Below are 14,035 nucleotides of genomic sequence, written 5' to 3' on the forward strand. Positions count from 1 at the left end.
AAACCCCAGCAGGGCTCCTGCTTGCACATCTGCCTGAGAGGCAGATTTCAGGCATGGTCAGGTGCCCATGAGTGGCCCCGAGAGCTGGCAGGTGGTTACTTACCTACTGCCAGGACCCTCACTGCTCTTCCTAAACGAGACCCAAGCCCAAATCCCACTCTCCCCTGATTTCAGCCCTTTCCCGCAGGCAGCAAGTCTTCTTAGGCAGCAAGTCTTCTTAGGCAGCCTGGCTGGGGAGGCTTAGCTCATGCATCGGGGCAGCCCCAGCTCAGCTCACAGCTGTGCCTGCACCCCGGCCTTGCCCCAGCTCACAGGAACCCATGGGGCTGCAGCCAGCATCAATGGGACCCTTTGTTCCCTGCATTCCCAGATGCCATCACCCTCCTCTCCTCATACTGAAAGGGTCCTGTGTGTGCACAATCAGCCACTGGGCAGGAGCAAGCTGGGGAACAAAACACCATCTCTTTCCCCTGGCAGAGACTGGTGCCCCCTGGCCAGGGTGAGGGCTGGGGACAGCAGCGCAAGGTAGCGTGCGAAAGCCGCCAGCATGGCCAGGAGGCTGGGCAAGTCCGAGGGCTGAAGGACACGTGTAGACTCTTGTCAAGGGTGCCCTTGGCTGTGTATTGCTGCCACCCTCTGGGGACAAGGGACCTGCCCTCACAGCTCCTTCCCTGCTGCTGTGGAAACACGCATCCAAGGGCAGCATTGCTCTGATCAGGGGCAGAGAGACACCAGCCAGCAACCTCACCACCCAGTGCCCTCCAGGAACTGGCTGAGAAAAAAACCAGGGAATAAACCCCGTCTGGTACCAAATCACATCTCAGTAAACTGTCCCTCCAAGGAGGGGAGTCAGTGCAACCAAATGCTGTCCAGCAGCTGCAGTTTGCTCCCATAGAGGCTGGACCAGAGACAAGGTCCCTGGAGAGGGTCCCATGGGCTGCCCTGCCGGAGAGCAGCAAGGAGAAACCCCCCCTCCACCCCCTCCATCCCACGCCCCGTGCCACTGCCAGCAAGGGACACCGGGCAAGCCAGCCCTGGGGACAGTGCAGCCAGCAACCTCCCCTGGGCAGGGAAAGTAAAGGGGATAGCCGTGGTCCCCAGCCCCAGCCCGGCGCCTCCGCATCCCCTGTCCTCCGTCTCCTCCCCGTGGCCGCCGGCGAGCGGTGCCGTCTTTTCCTTTGGGCTCAGTCCTGCACGGTCTAGCAAGGGAATAGCAGATAAAAGCCACCCCAAACCTGCAGGTGCTGCCCTTCAAAGCCCGTGCGCAAGCCCCTAACCGCACAGCGGATTCCTCGGAAGCCGCACAGGCGGCACAGTGCCCTGCCTTGCTCTCTTACCAAGGGCTCAGCGCTGGGGAAAGTCTGCGTAGGACGAGCAGGAAGGCTCAGGGAAGGAAGGCAGCACCACAAGCAAAGCCTGGCTGCCCTGGCTCAGCCCTCCACCTGCACTAACTCTCAGCAGGGCGCACAGCAGCTGTGGCAGCGCCCGCTCCCCCAGCCCTGTCCCAGCTTCAGTCAGGGCAGGGAAAGGGCTGCAAGTGGCGAACAGTGCCCTGGCACGGGTGGTGGCTAGTGAGGAGCCCTGCCAGCCAGGGCCACGGCATGGTACTGCTGCCCATCTGCCCTGCAGGGTACCACCTGCTGCCTCTCAGGCACCCAGGTGGTTTCTCTCCATTTATGTGCATGGTTTGGCTCTGCTAGGGAGATGCCCCGGGACAAGGAGGGAGTAACAAGTTGGAAGTCCTTGTGGAAGGACTAAAACTGACGATAGCACAGCACTTGGCTACCCATGAAGATGGGAACACCTCATCTCTGCATGTGGCCACATCCACCAATCCCTAAAGGGCCCCTTGAAGCCCCCAGGGAAGAGCTGCTCCATCAGCCACGTACGCACTGGGATCAAGGAGTCCATCCCCAATTGCTTTTGCCTGGGCAATTGCCCCAGCAGGTACCCCACCACTGCACTGACTGCATGGACTATCCCAGGCATCTCAGTCTCCAAGTCAGGGACTCTGAGTCACTTCAGGCCTTCGGGCAATTGCTGTAGGAGCTGCCATCTCCTCCCACCTCAGCAGAGCAGGGAGTGCTCCTTACTCCAGAGCAGAGCATGCCAGTGCTCCTGGTGCCAGAGCTAGAACAAACTCCCCAGTAGGAACTGGAAGCTGGAGTAGGTTTTTCAGACTCATCGTATCTTTTTGCTCATCCTCCAACACATGCAAGAACATGCAGTACCCAGAGATCGTGTTCCCATAAATCTCCCTACAGCTGTACTGCTGCAAAGAGCCAGCCTTTGGACCCAGGGAGAAGCTGCACTTGGGAAGCACAGGGTGTGTGAGCAGCCTCGGTCACAGAGAGCAACCCCAGGGTATCCGTAGCCATCTGGGGCTTCTCACCTAACAGTTCTAGAGAGATTTCAGTTTCCACAGCCTTCCAGCTGCACTACCTGGCCCAGAGCAGCAAAATCAAGATGACTGTGAGATAGGGGGATAGATGGGACCAGGAGACTCCTCATCGCTCTTCCTCCTTTGCAAGCACACAGGGATAGGCTACAGCACCTGTTCACGCAGAAGCAGCTCACTGCTTTCCTTTGGAGACACTTCTTCACTCTCCAGAGATCCATCCTCTCCTCACCCCACAGAGCACCCTGCTATTGCTTGCAGTGGCAAAGTAGGGAATGAGCGAGCAGCCTCACAATTGCTCCTGCCTGGCATTTTGTTACAAGTATCTCTCATCAAGGGAGTCACTGGTTTGGTTCAGGTAGTTTCAGACAGGCCCTTGCTGATGTGACACAGCCTTGCTCAGTCCCTGTGAACCCTCCAAGGCTGGGATCATCTCCCACGCAGTCACGTTGGCTGTCTATCTTCAGCTATGTTTTAAGACAGCTGAAGTAAGATGCCAGAGTTCCCCAGATACTCTAGTCCACATTTAAAAAGCAGGATTTCCAAAGAGTTGAAACCCTACACTGGAAGTGTGGATAGGCAGGCAGACATGGGAGAAAAATAAACTAAAAGGTTCTGCCAACAGAAACAGCAGGCACAGACTCTGCAAACACAGAGAAGGCCACCCAGAATAAGTGACCATCCTGGCAGGATAACGGAAGAGAACAGTCCCCATATGCTGATTTCTGCCTCAGCATCCTATGGAAATCATGCCCAGTTACAACACCCTGGAGCCCGAGGGAGCAGTTCCAAGATCACAGGAAGAAATCAAAGGAAAGTACCGGGCTTGCTGCTGAGAGCCCAGGCTGAAAATGAAAATGTACTGACAGAAGGAAGCAATGTGGAATATTTGTCATGAAAGCATTTTCTGACACACTCTTGAAAAGACAAAACTCGTCACTGAATTCAGCTGGTAAATAAGTTAAATTCCTTAAACTACTGGTCTAGGTACATTCAGGAACTACCAACCCCTTTGATCCCCTAGTGACTTCTCTCTCTCAGATGCTATATCCAACTCAGTTCCATATCCCTCAGAACAGGAGCTGACTTGAACCTCGGCAAACCAAGAAGGCAGCCACTTTCTGAATTCACTTGAGTACATCCATGTTTTATTTGCTTCAATAAGGGAAGAATCTCGGTTTTACAATTCCCGTTCTGTAGCAACAGCAACAACCACAGCAGCCATGAGTGGACATAGGGAGGGGATGGCCATTGGCATTGGACTTTGCAACAAAGAGATCAAAATCCTGGCTCCTTTAGAAATTGCGTGTATTATGTAAAATAAATTAAACAATTTAAATATATTATACTTTTTTTAAAATTTTTTTTTAAAACACATAAGCCTAATAAAATATTTTTTAAAAAAATGTCAACAATTCAATGCCCGTTAGGAATAAAAGATGCTATGTAGCACCCTCCAGCAATACACAGCATCTGCACAGTGTGTGCACTGTGAGGCTTCTGGGCTTCAGCTACTAGCACCAACACGCACCCAGGGTGCTGCAAACAGTGTGCTGCCCCTGCACCTCCTACTCCACAGCTTGTTCAGTCTCTGTCCTCTCCCACAGGAGATGCCAGTCATCACACAGATCTCATGAGATCCGCACTGGGGAAGCAGCAGTTCCACCTGCAGGGAGCTCCCTCAGCAGACCCTCTGGCAGGGTCAGACAGGACGCAAGGACGTGAGCCTGTTCTGACTCTGGGCCCTGCACAAACCTGCTCTAGGGAACATGTCTGCTCAGAGATGTAATTCAGAGCCACAGGTCAGAGTCTGGAATCTTGAAGGAAATACCAAGCAGGGCTGCAGAAAAATCTAAAGGCCTGGAGAGGCCAGGCATTGATAAATAAACAGTAATAACTTCAATATAATGTAAAAATCTGTTGCACCTACAGAGGCAGAGCCTTCTCTTAAAACTCAAGGGACCTGGCTTTCCAGAGACTGGAAGCACTTCCTATCTATTCCCGTGAACATGAGTGTTCAGCCATTTAGAAATCAGATCCCTCTAAAGCACTTTACATTAAAGCTTCAGTCCCTTCTACACGTGGCTGCCCTGCAGAGAAGGGCAGGATCACCCTGAGTGTCCCTAGAGGAGACTCCTGCATGCTCAGAGACTGCTCGGCCATGGGGATTAGCTGCCACCAGTCAGCATGAGGGCAGATCGTCCTGCTCTAAAGCACAGCATAAGTGAGGCTGTTTGATTTGAGCTACAAATCTACCATCCAATAGCTGATCACAGTGGGAATCACATTCAGCAGCCAGCAGACACATACTCGGAGAAGCTCTCCTTGTGGCAGGCTCCTATGCACTCACGGACAAAGCCATAGTTTTGGACAAATGCTTGTGTGGGAATTGCAGGACATGAGGTTATAACGGTAAAGACAGCAGTCGGCAAACATTCATCTCTGCTACACAGATAATTTGGGACTAACGTCTAGTAGGGGGCAGGAGGGGGGTCAGCAAAGCTTGGCATCTTTTTCTAGAAGGTTCTCTACCTCATGCCCCCTATTTTTCAGCCACCTTGCATAGAGGCGGAACTAGTGCAGCTCTCTCCTCAATGGACTGAACATAGCAGCCGTTAACAAAGGCCAGTTAACTGCGATGGCATCCTCTACAGGTAAATTCTCCCATATGAATTACAGACAAAACATACTGGAATCTTTGTTAGGGAGTAAGGGCCAGGACAACGTGAGTTACCTGTGCTAAGCAGCACTGCACCTGACACAACTGGCAATAAAGTGAAGGGTTCTATGTTGCAGCATCCAGATGGGATCATCCATGCTAAATCAACTGAAGAGCCTGATTCGCCAGCTAATGAAGCACAGTGGTCCCTGTGCTGAGTTGAGTGAGTGGATTTAACAGCTGACCATGCACAACTGCCCCAGCCACCTGCACACCTAGGAGACATCCCACCCACCTACCATCCAGTCTGGATGGTAGAGCATATCATCTGGACACAGTAATTACTTGTGACAGAAACTAGCTGACGTTTCATGCTCCAGATCTCCTGAACTCCTGAGTAGCTCTAAACCCTTTGACATGACCCAGTGAATGTCCACAGTGGTATTTTTCATCCAGCACTTCAAGGTATGAGAAGCAACATACGGTGTTGAGCCTCCAAAAGAGACAAGATAACATATATTAAACAAGAAGCAGACAGTCTCTCCACAAAATAACAGTCACACAAGCCAAAGTTAGAGGTGAGGAAAAACAGAACAGAAATAGGCAGCTACGAAGAAGCAATGCTGCCGCATTCAAACACAGGTCCATCTCTCCTTTGTATGTTGCTTCGTATCAGAGCTCTAACAATTCTTAGCACTATTCTGTCTCGGGACACAATGCACTTATCTCAAACAATAGATACACACATCTCAGCCACTCTAGTATTTGGCATTCTCACAGTCGCATGAGCTAGAGTCTCTACAACAGGTTTCGTTCAGTATGCTGAACGGACTTTCCTTTGGCAGTAAGGTCGTGAGTCTAGTGGGTCTAGTATTTTTTTTGAGTTCAAGACTAAAATACTTCAAAGGTTGTCTAGAGCACTCCCAGCTTTGTTCTGCAGGCAGTTCTTGGTACAGATCAGATGGCTAATGTCTTTAGTGAATTTTAAGGACTTTAATCCAGCCCTTTAAACCTGCTAAAACAGGCAGAGATGGAAGCAGGACTATGCTCACATGCTCTTTTAACCGCTCCCCCCTGCAGATACACACTCTGTGCCTGAAAACTCCAGCGAGAATTCAGATGGTGAAGCTGCAACTCCCCAGTGAGCAAACCACCTATTGTCCTTCTGACCACTCTCCTCAGAGTGCCCCAGAGCTGCCCGCACTTATTCCGATCCAGCTGCCAGCTCAAGCGATGTTCCCAAAGCAGCAGCCACTCTTAACAGCAGGAAGACCCTGATTTGGAGCTGGAGTGCAGGTCAATGGTGTGGCCCAGCATGCAGTGCTCCAGCTGCTCTTCCACCGCTAGTACCTGTCGCACAGCCTCCTCAAAGGCCACTGCCACGTTGGTGTCATCCTTGGCACTAGTCTCCAGGTATGGATAGTTACCATTTTCCATGCACCAGGTCTGGGCCTCCTCTGTGCTCACTTGTCTCTCAAGTTTGTCTATCTTGTTGCCCAGGACTACAAATGGGAAGTGTTCAGGGTCCTTCACATCAGCATAATAGACAAACTCCTTCTGCCAGTTACTGAGGTTCTCAAAGCTCTGCCGGTCATCCACACTGAAAGTCAGCAGGCAGCAGTCTGCTCCCCTGTAAAAGGGAGTTCGCAGGCTCTTGAATCTCTCCTGTCCTGCCGTGTCCCAGATTTGGAGAGTCACAAAACGTCCATCCACCTCCAGGTCCCGGTTTAAGAACTCCACACCAATCGTGTGGAAAGCCTGTGAGTCAAACTTGTTGGTGACGTACCGGTTCATGAGGGAACTTTTCCCAACTCCACCATCTCCAAGGAGAATGACCTTTAAGAGCAAGGACTTGCCACTCATTGCAGCAGGACAGAAGGGTTCAGTCCCAAGGCAATCTGCAGAGTTCAGAAATAGTATAAAACAGCTATCTGACTCATGGTTTCTGCACAAAGTTACACATGGAAGAACAGAATATGGTATTTCCATCCCTATACCTGAAAAAGTTTTGCACATAGGAGGTAACCTCTCTTATTAGAGACACTACAGCTGGGAACTGGACAAGCTTACAGAGACACAAGTCTTCCAACAAGTCCAAAATGGAAGCAGCAGGTTACCACTGTAAGTGCAAGGTAAGAACAACTGTTGAGAGTTTAGTATCAGTTATACCACTTCTGATGAAAACTCTGCATCTGAAAGCTTTTCTAGTTTTTCCAAACACACCATCACTATCCAAACATCGCTTCTGGCCTGTGTCCTCAGGCTGTCACAGAAACAGCAAAATCGCCAGGGATCACCAGGCCTTCCTTTCCACTGTATAATCACTAGTTAAATAATTTATCCTATCCAACTTGCTCTGCTGGAAGGAACTAAAAGATGTATCAGCCTAACATCAATACAAATCATCAGGCAAACCAGTTCTCAATCACTCCAAGAATGCTGACTCACCTTGCAAGCGGAGCTGCACTTGTTTTCTGCGCGTGATCTCTACGGCTCAGAAGGGGTTTTCCAAGGAAACAGACCCAGCTTCTTTGCTGCTCTTTCTTGGCAATGCTTTTTGCAGGCCAGTTTGCTTGGGCACAGGTGTAAGTTCACATTGCAACACCTCAGCACCACAGGTTCCTTAGTCAGCAGTCACAGAGAAAGGCCAAGCGGCAACCAGTCCTCCCAATCCCAGGGACATTCTGCAAACAAAGGTAAAGGTCTGGCTTGGCCTAAGAGATTTGTTTGGCTGTGCTGTACCTGCTCTGGAAATACAACACTTCTGTCTCCAGGACTGTCCAGGGAACAGTCACTGAAAAACAAACATCCGTCAGTAAGGTTGCCAGAGCTGCGCTCTGTGCACTGCCTTTCAATTTGTAATGTTGATCCAGGCTTGGAGCAGAGCTCTAGGAAGCTGAAAATGCAGTATTGACTGCTGGAGTAAAACAGGCAAGAACAAGGTGCTGAGGACAGACTTTTCCTTGCCCTAAGTAAAATGCAACACAGCCCATTTCTGACCAGGGCAGAGCCAGTACATTATGGATGCTAATTCCAAAATAAGAAAAGAATAAATTGAAGGAGCTCTGGCATGACTGCACAGGCTGCACAACCTGTGTCTCCCCTCAATCTAAAGGATGTCAATAGCTTTGATCTGCTTGGCCTGCCTACCCGCATACTCTGGAATCTGTTCCAAGGATTGAACATGTACCTGAATTTGCTAACTAGAAGAGTAAGCCAGCTGGCAAGAGCCTGGTATGAGAAGAGATGGCATCTGGTTTGCTTACACCTGCTACCAGCATTCCTGTGAAGGGTGCGTTACTTCGTGGTGATGCCACCAGACCAACCTGCAACCAACCAAAACAGGAGCATCCAACACCGCGCAGATCAGCACACCTATTCCTTCCAGGAAAAAAACCCACTTTCTGCATTAACTGCAGGGGGCCCTGTTCAGCTTCGTTTCTGCCCTTCTTGCAGCTCTTTCAACCAGTGCTTACTACAAAGCTTAAGTCAGAAACTTCTGCTTCGAGTTAGTTCCTGCGGAAAGTACAGAAGCTAACTAAAGGCTCACCAATTTCACTTCCCCTGCACAGAAACACCCAAAATAAAGCACAGCTGAATGTGATAGGCCATGGGACATTTGAGAAGCATCTGTGCAACCCAGTGATTCTAAAACAAAGGACAAAGTGCAAATGTCACAAGAGACAAACAGGAATTGCAGCATAGCTCCCTGGGGCTCTTGGCTTTGGGAAACTCTTGCCTGAACAGGTGCGCTATTCAAAACCTTTGCTATTCCTTTTCCAAACCCTTGCTGAAGGAGGTCCCTGACCCCTGACACACACCATCTGCCCTGATAAAGAGTTTCCATTTAGAAACAGTCTGTTAGCAAGTGCCCAACGTTTTAAAAGTGACTAATGGGTTATGCCAGGCGACCCCAGAGTGTGGCAGGTCAGCAGACTGCTGACAGCTATGACACAGCCACAACACCAACCTTAGCAGCACTGTTTGTAGCCTCTGCTCACCAGTTAGTAAGCTCTTTCTGAGCTAACCCTGACTGGCAGTGGGACTGACGTCCCTCACGCAGGATGCCCATTTGCAGACAGAAACAGCACGGTGTGGGCCTGGCAGCTGCCCATGAGCCCCTGGTGCTGCCTCCAAGCCTGGCAGGAGCCGAGACCCTCTGGCAGGGCCCTGCCTGTCTCACAGCCCTGGCCACCCCCCAGGCTGGGCCCCAGCCCTGACTCCCAGCTCCCTCCTCAACTCTGACCCCCAAGTCCCCGGGTACCCGATTGAGTCCCAGGACATCCTAGCACACCTCCTCCAGCCCCAAACCCCTCCCAACCCTGCCCACCGCCTCGCACCCCAGCCCAACCCTCCTGCCAGCCCTGGACTTTCTTCCCCCACAGTCCCAGCCCCAATCCCCCTCCTCAACTCCGCCCCCTCAAGCCCCGGGTACCCTCTCCAGGGCCGGGACCCTCCCCAGCTCCCGCCCCACAGCCTCTCAGCCCCTCCCAAGCCCGCCGCATCCCCCAGCCCAACTCACCCCATCCTTGGGACTCCCCAAACCGGGCCCCCCGCAGACCGAGGTCCCTACAGAGGGTTCAGGGGCCCCTGGCAAGGGGCTGAGGGGAAGACCCGTTCCGCCAGCCTCGGTTGGGGGGGTTTCTGGGGGCCGGGGAACAGCGCCCGCCCTCACCTCCCTGTGAGGCGCCGCCACCACCCACCGGGCCCGCCGCGCGCAGGTGCCGCCCCACAGCGCATGCGCGGCTCGCGCCCAGCACACGGCGGGGCAGGGGACGGGGCCAAAACTGACCTGAGCCAGTCACCGCCCTGCGTGCCCCGCTCGAACCAATCACTGCCCGCCTGGCCCCGCCCCGAGCCAATCACTGCTCCGCCCCGAGCCAATCATTGCTCGCCTGGCCCCGCCCACTCTGCCCTGAGCCAATCACAGCCCTGTATGGCCCCGTCCAGCGATTTTTCCCGCCCCGCCCTGTTCCGCCCCGCCCCAATCTACTGCCCTGAGCCGCCACACCGCGCCCCCTTGCGGCTGCTGCCACTCGTGTCCCCTGTCTGCCCCTCCTGCTGCCCCCTTGTCACCCGCCGGGCCCCTCACGGCCCCCTCCGCTCCTCTTGTGTCTCCTCACAGCCCCCCGCTGTCCCCCCACTCTGTCCCCATGGGTGGCTACAGTGGGGGTCGATGGCCCACGCCTGGAAACATCCAGGGTCAGGTTGGACAGGGATCTGAACGACCTGATCCGGGTTGAAGATGCCCGTGCTCATTGCAGGGGGGTTGGACTGGATGGCCTTCATGGTCCCTTCCAACCCAACCCATTCCCTGATTCCATGATGTCACCGCAGGCTGGCAGTGCTGGGCATCCCCAGCCCTGCACATCACCCCGTGCCTGTTGGGTGTGCCTTGAGCCTGTCCCTCACCCTGCCAGCTGCTGTGCGAGGGGGGTGCACGGAAATAAATCATCAAACACCCCAAATGGCGTCTCCCTGATTCTATTAGCGCTGAAGGAGGCAACTGGGTGGCAGCTGCCCGAGGCAACCTGACTCCCTCCACCCTCACCATCACCCATGGGACCAGGGGGAAGAAAGTCCTAGAGAAGGAGGTTTCAGGGGAAGAGCAGCAAATGCAAACATTTTAGATAGTTGGAAGGAAAAATAATGGCAAGGTCAACCCAGCCTGGGCAGACAGCAAGGGGAAGGAGAGAGGGACGCCAGACCCCTGGGTGGCTGCAGGGGGGCTTGGGGAGCAGGAGCCACCTCCCTGCCCCGAGCATCGTCAGCTCTTCTTCTTGCCAGTGCCTGGTGCCCACCCAGAGACGGCTTCAAACCACAGAGACCCATCAAGCTGGGGGCTGTTAGATGTCCTGGGCATCTTTCCCAGGGGGATAAGAGTGGACACCCAGGGCTTTTTGGCTGCCCAAACCTGACTCCAGCTCCAAGGCAGAGCAGGTGCCAAGGAAGTGCATCAATTCCCTCCTCCCCTCCAGAAAAACATGAGATGGGAGGAGGATTTAAATTAAGCTAGGGATTATAGTAATACCAGCCTGGGTGATCCGAGAACAAAAGAAGCATAGTGGGGTGAGGAGGGGTGGCAGGGTGTTGGCAGTCTGCCACCAGGAGAGCCCGGGGAATATGAAGGTGCTCCTTGGGGTGTATTGGGGCACCGATGTACATGCCAGTGCCAAGGCCAGAAGCACAGGGTGCCACTGGTACAGGTGGCAGACCCAGCCTGCATCACTGGTTGGGACTTGCTCCAAACCAGTCCTGGTCCCTGCACCAGCCCTGCTAGGGCCATGCGCCACTGGAGCGAACCTCCAAGCATGGCACACCTCCCCCTGCCAGCTCCCTTAGCCTGGAGCCGTTTAATCCCATTGTTCGTCATTACTTATTTAGTAGAGATCTAATTTAGCGTGTATGAACACTGGGGCCAGGAGGAGCGAGACACCTCCTGAGTGAGACAGAGCCACCAGAAGAGATTCTGCTAAGGCAAGAGGGGCACCATGCTCTGCAGCAGCACCGTGCCATCCCTGACGCCCCAGGCAGCCCCAGGCAGGGCTGGCAAACACCAAAGCCTCAAGGAACGCTGCTTGCAGGGCTTAGGGAGCGCAGCATATCCCTGCAGTGTGGCCAAGGACAGCACAAGGGCAATGGCCCCAGCTGACTGTGCTGGTGCTCAAGCGGCCCCGTATTGCCCTGGGCTGAGCTGCAGGCGCTGGAACCTGTTGGAGAGCCACCTGCCCAGTCTGAGCAGGGATATGTCTGGGCAGGTTTGGCTCCTTGTAGCTGTGCAGCTTGGCTGCCTCACTGACCTGTGTGACAACCTGTTTGTCATCTGTAGTGGGTTGATGTGGGCTGGATGCCAGGTGCCCACTAAGCTGCTCTATCACGCCTCTTCTCAGTGGGACAGGGAGAAAAGAATGACCAGTGTGATGGCTTCCACGGCCAGGTCCACCCCTTGATCACAAGCCCATCTATATGATGCATCTCCCCCTAGATGTTCTGATGTTTCATGGGCCCATGGATATACAAATAGATCACCGTTATGTTCCCAGGCCAGGTCCACCTCAGCTACTTCATTTTGACAGCCGTCTTTACCTGTTTTTTGTTTTGATATTCTTCAGTGGCACAGCTTTTGGACATGACATACACTTAGAGAGATGTTTTCTACCTGGGCAGCAATGTCCTGCCACAATTCTGCAGCCCAGGTTGCTTTACCCCTATGCTGCTAATTGGTCTTCTTCCACTGCTGTAGCCACCCCTACAGGGAATTAGACACTATCCAGAAGGTCGGTATAGATATAGATACTGGCCACTTTTCTTGTTCAGCAACGTCTAGGGCTTTCAATTCTGCAAACTGACTTGACTCACCTTCTCCTTCAGTGGCTTCAACAACTTGTTGTGTGGGACTCCACACAGAAGCTCTCCACTTCCGACGGTTTCCTACAACACTACAGGACCCATCAGTAAACAAAGCATAGCGCCTTTCATCTTCCGTAACTCATTACGTGGTTGAGCCACTTGGGTGTGAGCCACCTGCTCAGGTAATGTTCTGAAATTTCAGCCTTCTGGCTAGTCCATAATCTCTTCCAGGATTCCTGGGTGGTTGGGTTTCCCCAGACAAGCTCGTTCTGTGATCAACGCTACCCACTTACTCCGTGTAAGCTGAAGTGATCAGCAGGATAGCAACTATGGCTTCACCAGCTGACAGGAAGGAAACATTAGCATTCCTAGGGCTTGTGGGATTCTGGAGAATGCATATTCCAGGTTTTAATCAGCCCGTGAACTCTCTCTAATAAGTAACCCAAAAGAAGAACTATTTTGAGTGGGACCTTGAGCAACAACAAGGCTTTGAGCATATCAAACAGGAGATAGCTCGTGCAGCAGCTCTTGGGCACGTCTGGACAGGACCATCTGTGCAGAATGTACTCTATACTGCAGCTGAGGAGCATGATCTCACTTGGAGCCTGTGGCAGAAATCATCAGCAGAAACCCGGGGTCAATCGTTAGAGACAGAGGTATCGAGGATCAGAAGCCAAATACACCTCTTGGAAAGAGGTACTAGCAGCATATGAGGGGGGTTGAGTCACTTTGGAAGTTGTTGGTCATATCCTTGAACGGATATCTTAGCCTCACACTTGAGAGCAGCCATCTCCAGAGATTGAAAATTTCTGCCTCTTTTCCAACTCCTCTCCCTATTCCTTGGATCCTAGCAAGGGATCCAAACTGTTTGGCTTCCCTACCTTTCAGTTGCTGAATGTTGGCCTCATTGTCCCAGAATCGAAGCAACCAGACAGCAACCCCCTCACCTGACTGGCAGCTGTAATCTTTCTGCATGTCTCGAAGTTCTGATGAGTTCACAGACCAGTTAGTTTCTGCTTTGTGTCTGAGTTCCCTCACTCCTTCCTCCAATTTCTTTGCTGAAGGACCGGCTTCTTGATCAAACCCTTCCTCTTCTTCCTCTTCCCTTACTAGTCAGTGATAGGAACCTGTTGACCTCCTTGGCCACTGCTTCTTTTTCACTACCAGGATAATTACTGTAGTTGTTTGGGTTCCTGTCTCAGCCATGGTGTCCTCAAATGCACTTTGGGTTCCCATCTCTACTGTCATGTCTTCAGACGTAGTTTGCACTCCAGTCTCCATCAAAGTATCCGCAAAGGTGCTTCAGATCCCTGCCTTAGCCACAGTCCTCTGAGAGTGCTGAACTGTGACTTGGTAGGTGCAGTCCAGGCCCCAGAACAGAGCTAGAAGCTGCTGGTTTTCACTGGGGTAGGCAAGGTACCCTTCTATCAGGTGGTGCATCAGTCTGGCAGGGTTGCTTGCCTGTGCAGGCATAAAGTCCCAGGCTATGGGAGGTGACAACTGCCCTCTGGCTGTATCCAAGTCCTTCCACACACCCTGCCGCCCCGGAACTGGCCGCCTCTGGGCACATTTCAGTATTGCCTCACCCAAAGGCTGTCTTCTCTTACACCAGGACAACACCAGCTTCC

General features: G+C 52.8%; 1 protein-coding gene across 3 annotated transcripts; it reads right to left on the bottom strand.

Moving 5' to 3' along the window:
- Positions 1 to 1,015: 1,015 nt before the first annotated feature.
- RAB9B (RAB9B, member RAS oncogene family) lies at positions 1,016 to 9,820 on the bottom strand. 3 transcript variants are annotated; one of them, XM_054075646.1, is made up of 4 exons: positions 9,580 to 9,797; positions 8,248 to 8,383; positions 7,506 to 7,741; positions 1,016 to 6,955 (listed from the first exon to the last, which is right to left on the bottom strand). In XM_054075646.1, exon 4 carries the CDS (start codon positions 6,918 to 6,920, stop codon positions 6,315 to 6,317), a length of 606 nt encoding a protein of 201 aa, XP_053931621.1. In that variant the 5' UTR covers positions 6,921 to 6,955; positions 7,506 to 7,741; positions 8,248 to 8,383; positions 9,580 to 9,797; the 3' UTR covers positions 1,016 to 6,314. The 3 variants fall into 3 exon arrangements, with proteins under 3 accessions (XP_053931621.1, XP_053931622.1, XP_053931620.1); XM_054075647.1 differs by lacking the exon at positions 8,248 to 8,383 and having other exon boundaries at positions 9,733 to 9,820; XM_054075645.1 differs by lacking the exon at positions 8,248 to 8,383.
- Between the last annotated feature and the right edge of the window lie 4,215 nt (positions 9,821 to 14,035).

The sequence above is a fragment of the Cuculus canorus genome, chromosome 10, assembly GCF_017976375.1.
Source record: "Cuculus canorus isolate bCucCan1 chromosome 10, bCucCan1.pri, whole genome shotgun sequence".
Taxonomy (NCBI): domain Eukaryota; kingdom Metazoa; phylum Chordata; class Aves; order Cuculiformes; family Cuculidae; genus Cuculus; species Cuculus canorus.